At 63.0% G+C, this 3,012-nt stretch overlaps 1 protein-coding gene across 1 annotated transcript; it reads right to left on the bottom strand.

The window, feature by feature from the left end:
- Positions 1-2,714: 2,714 nt before the first annotated feature.
- On the bottom strand, positions 2,715-3,012 carry PHYSODRAFT_514019 (hypothetical protein; the record flags this gene model as incomplete). Its single annotated transcript, XM_009531900.1, has 2 exons — positions 2,715-2,848; positions 2,988-3,012. Coding segments are annotated over 2 exons (159 nt in total), but the record flags the coding sequence as incomplete, so codon positions are not given.

Below are 3,012 nucleotides of genomic sequence, written 5' to 3'. Positions count from 1 at the left end.
TGGTGGTAAATTAGAGCGCAAATGGTATCGCCATGGCCAACCACATCCGCTGAGCCACCCCACGCAGCCTGCAACCGTGCAGAAGGCCTCGGTCCCGATTCTCGCCTTGGCCACCAGCAGCCCACCACCAGTGGCTACACGGCCTCTAGCGATGGCGCCAATGGCTCGTTGGTGGTAAATTAGTGCGCAAATGGTATCGCCATGGCCAGCCACATCCGCTGAGCCACCCCACGCAGCCTGCAACCGTGCAGAAGGCCTCGGTCCCGATTCTCGCCTTGCCCACCAGCAGCCCACCACCAGTGGCTACACGGCCCCTAGCGATGGCGCCAATGGCTCGTTGGTGGTAAATTAGAGCGCAAATGGTATCGCCATGGCCAGCCACATCCGCTGAGCCACCCCACGCAGCCTGCAACCGTGCAGAAGGCCTCGGTCCCGATTCTCGCCTTGCCCACCAGCAGCCCACCACCAGTGGCTACACGGCCCCTAGCGATGGCGCCAATGGCTCGTTGGTGGTAAATTAGAGCGCAAATGGTATCGCCATGGCCAGCCACATCCGCTGAGCCACCCCACGCAGCCTGCAACCGTGCAGAAGGCCTCGGTCCCGATTCTCGCCTTGGCCACCAGCAGCCCACCACCAGTGGCTACACGGCCTCTAGCGATGGCGCCAATGGCTCGTTGGTGGTAAATTAGAGCGCAAATGGTATCGCCATGGCCAGCCACATCCGCTGAGCCACCCCACGCAGCCTGCAACCGTGCAGAAGGCCTCGGTCCCGATTCTCGCCTTGCCCACCAGCAGCCCACCACCAGTGGCTACACGGCCTCTAGCGATGGCGCCAATGGCTCGTTGGTGGTAAATTAGAGCGCAAATGGTATCGCCATGGCCAGCCACATCCGCTGAGCCACCCCACGCAGCCTGCAACCGTGCAGAAGGCCTCGGTCCCGATTCTCGCCTTGCCCACCAGCAGCCCACCACCAGTGGCTACACGGCCTCTAGCGATGGCGCCAATGGCTCGTTGGTGGTAAATTAGTGCGCAAATGGTATCGCCATGGCCAGCCACATCCGCTGAGCCACCCCACGCAGCCTGCAACCGTGCAGAAGGCCTCGGTCCCGATTCTCGCCTTGCCCACCAGCAGCCCACCACCAGTGGCTACACGGCCTCTAGCGATGGCGCCAATGGCTCGTTGGTGGTAAATTAGAGCGCAAATGGTATCGCCATGGCCAGCCACATCCGCTGAGCCACCCCACGCAGCCTGCAACCGTGCAGGAGGCCTCGGTCCCGATTCTCGCCTTGCCCACCAGCAGCCCACCACCAGTGGCTACACGGCCTCTAGCGATGGCGCCAATGGCTCGTTGGTGGTAAATTAGTGCGCAAATGGTATCGCCATGGCCAGCCACATCCGCTGAGCCACCCCACGCGGCCTGCAACCGTGCAGAAGGCCTCGGTCCCGATTCTCGCCTTGGCCACCAGCAGCCCACCACCAGTGGCTACACGGCCTCTAGCGATGGCGCCAATGGCTCGTTGGTGGTAAATTAGAGCGCAAATGGTATCGCCATGGCCAGCCACATCCGCTGAGCCACCCCACGCAGCCTGCAACCGTGCAGGAGGCCTCGGTCCCGATTCTCGCCTTGCCCACCAGCAGCCCACCACCAGTGGCTACACGGCCTCTAGCGATGGCGCCAATGGCTCGTTGGCGGTCAATTAGAGCGCAAATGGTATCGCCATGGCTAGCCACGTCCGCTGAGCCACCCCACGCAGCCTGCAACCGTGCAGAAGGCCTCGGTCCCGATTCTCGCCTTGGCCACCAGCAGCCCACCACCAGTGGCTACACGGCCTCTAGCGATGGCGCCATTGGCTCGTTGGTGGTAAATTAGTGCGCAAATGGTATCGCCATGGCCAGCCACATCCGCTGAGCCACCCCACGCAGCCTGCAACCGTGCAGAAGGCCTCGGTCCCGATTCTCGCCTTGGCCACCAGCAGCCCACCACCAGTGGCTACACGGCCTCTAGCGATGGCGCCAATGGCTCGTTGTCGGTCAATTAGAGCGCAAATGGTATCGCCATGGCCAGCCACATCCGCTGAGCCACCCCACGCAGCCTGCAACCGTGCACAAGGCCTCGGTCCCGATTCTCGCCTTGGCCACCAGCAGCCCACCAGCAGTGGCTACACGGCCTCTAGCGATGGCGCCAATGGCTCGTTGTCGGTCAATTAGTGCGCAAATGGTATCGCCATGGCCAGCCACATCCGCTGAGCCACCCCACGCAGCCTGCAACCGTGCAGAAGGCCTCGGTCCCGATTCTCGCCTTGGCCACCAGCAGCCCACCACCAGTGGCTACACGGCCTTTAGCGATGGCGCCAATGGCTCGTTGGCGGTCAATTAGAGCGCAAATGGTATCGCCATGGCCAGCCACATCCGCTGAGCCACCCCACGCAGCCTGCAACCGTGCAGAAGGCCTCGGTCCCGATTCTCGCCTTGGCCACCAGCAGCCCACCACCAGTGGCTACACGGCCTTTAGCGATGGCGCCAATGGCTCGTTGGTGGTAAATTAGAGCGCAAATGGTATCGCCATGGCCAGCCACATCCGCTGAGCCACCCCACGCAGCCTGCAACCGTGCAGAAGGCCTCGGTCCCGATTCTCGCCTTGGCCACCAGCAGCCCACCACCAGTGGCTACACGGCCCCTAGCGATGGCGCCAATGGCTCGTTGGTGGTAAATTAGAGCGCAAATGGTATCGCCATGGCCAGCCACATCCGCTGAGCCACCCCACGCGGCCTGCAACCGTGCAGAAGGCCTCGGTCCCGATTCTCGCCTTGCCCACCAGCAGCCCACCACCAGTGGCTACACGGCCCTTAGCGATGGCGCCAATGGCTCGTTGGTGGTAAATTAGAGCGCAAATGGTATCGCCATGGCCAGCCACATCCGCTGAGCCACCCCACGCAGCCTGCAACCGTGCAGAAGGCCTCGGTCCCGATTCTCGCCTTGCCCACCAGCAGCCCACCACCAGTGGCTACA

Source organism: Phytophthora sojae, assembly GCF_000149755.1.
Source record: "Phytophthora sojae unplaced genomic scaffold PHYSOscaffold_6, whole genome shotgun sequence".
NCBI lineage: Eukaryota > Oomycota > Peronosporomycetes > Peronosporales > Peronosporaceae > Phytophthora > Phytophthora sojae.
This window is presented reverse-complemented; position numbering and strand designations above follow the sequence as displayed.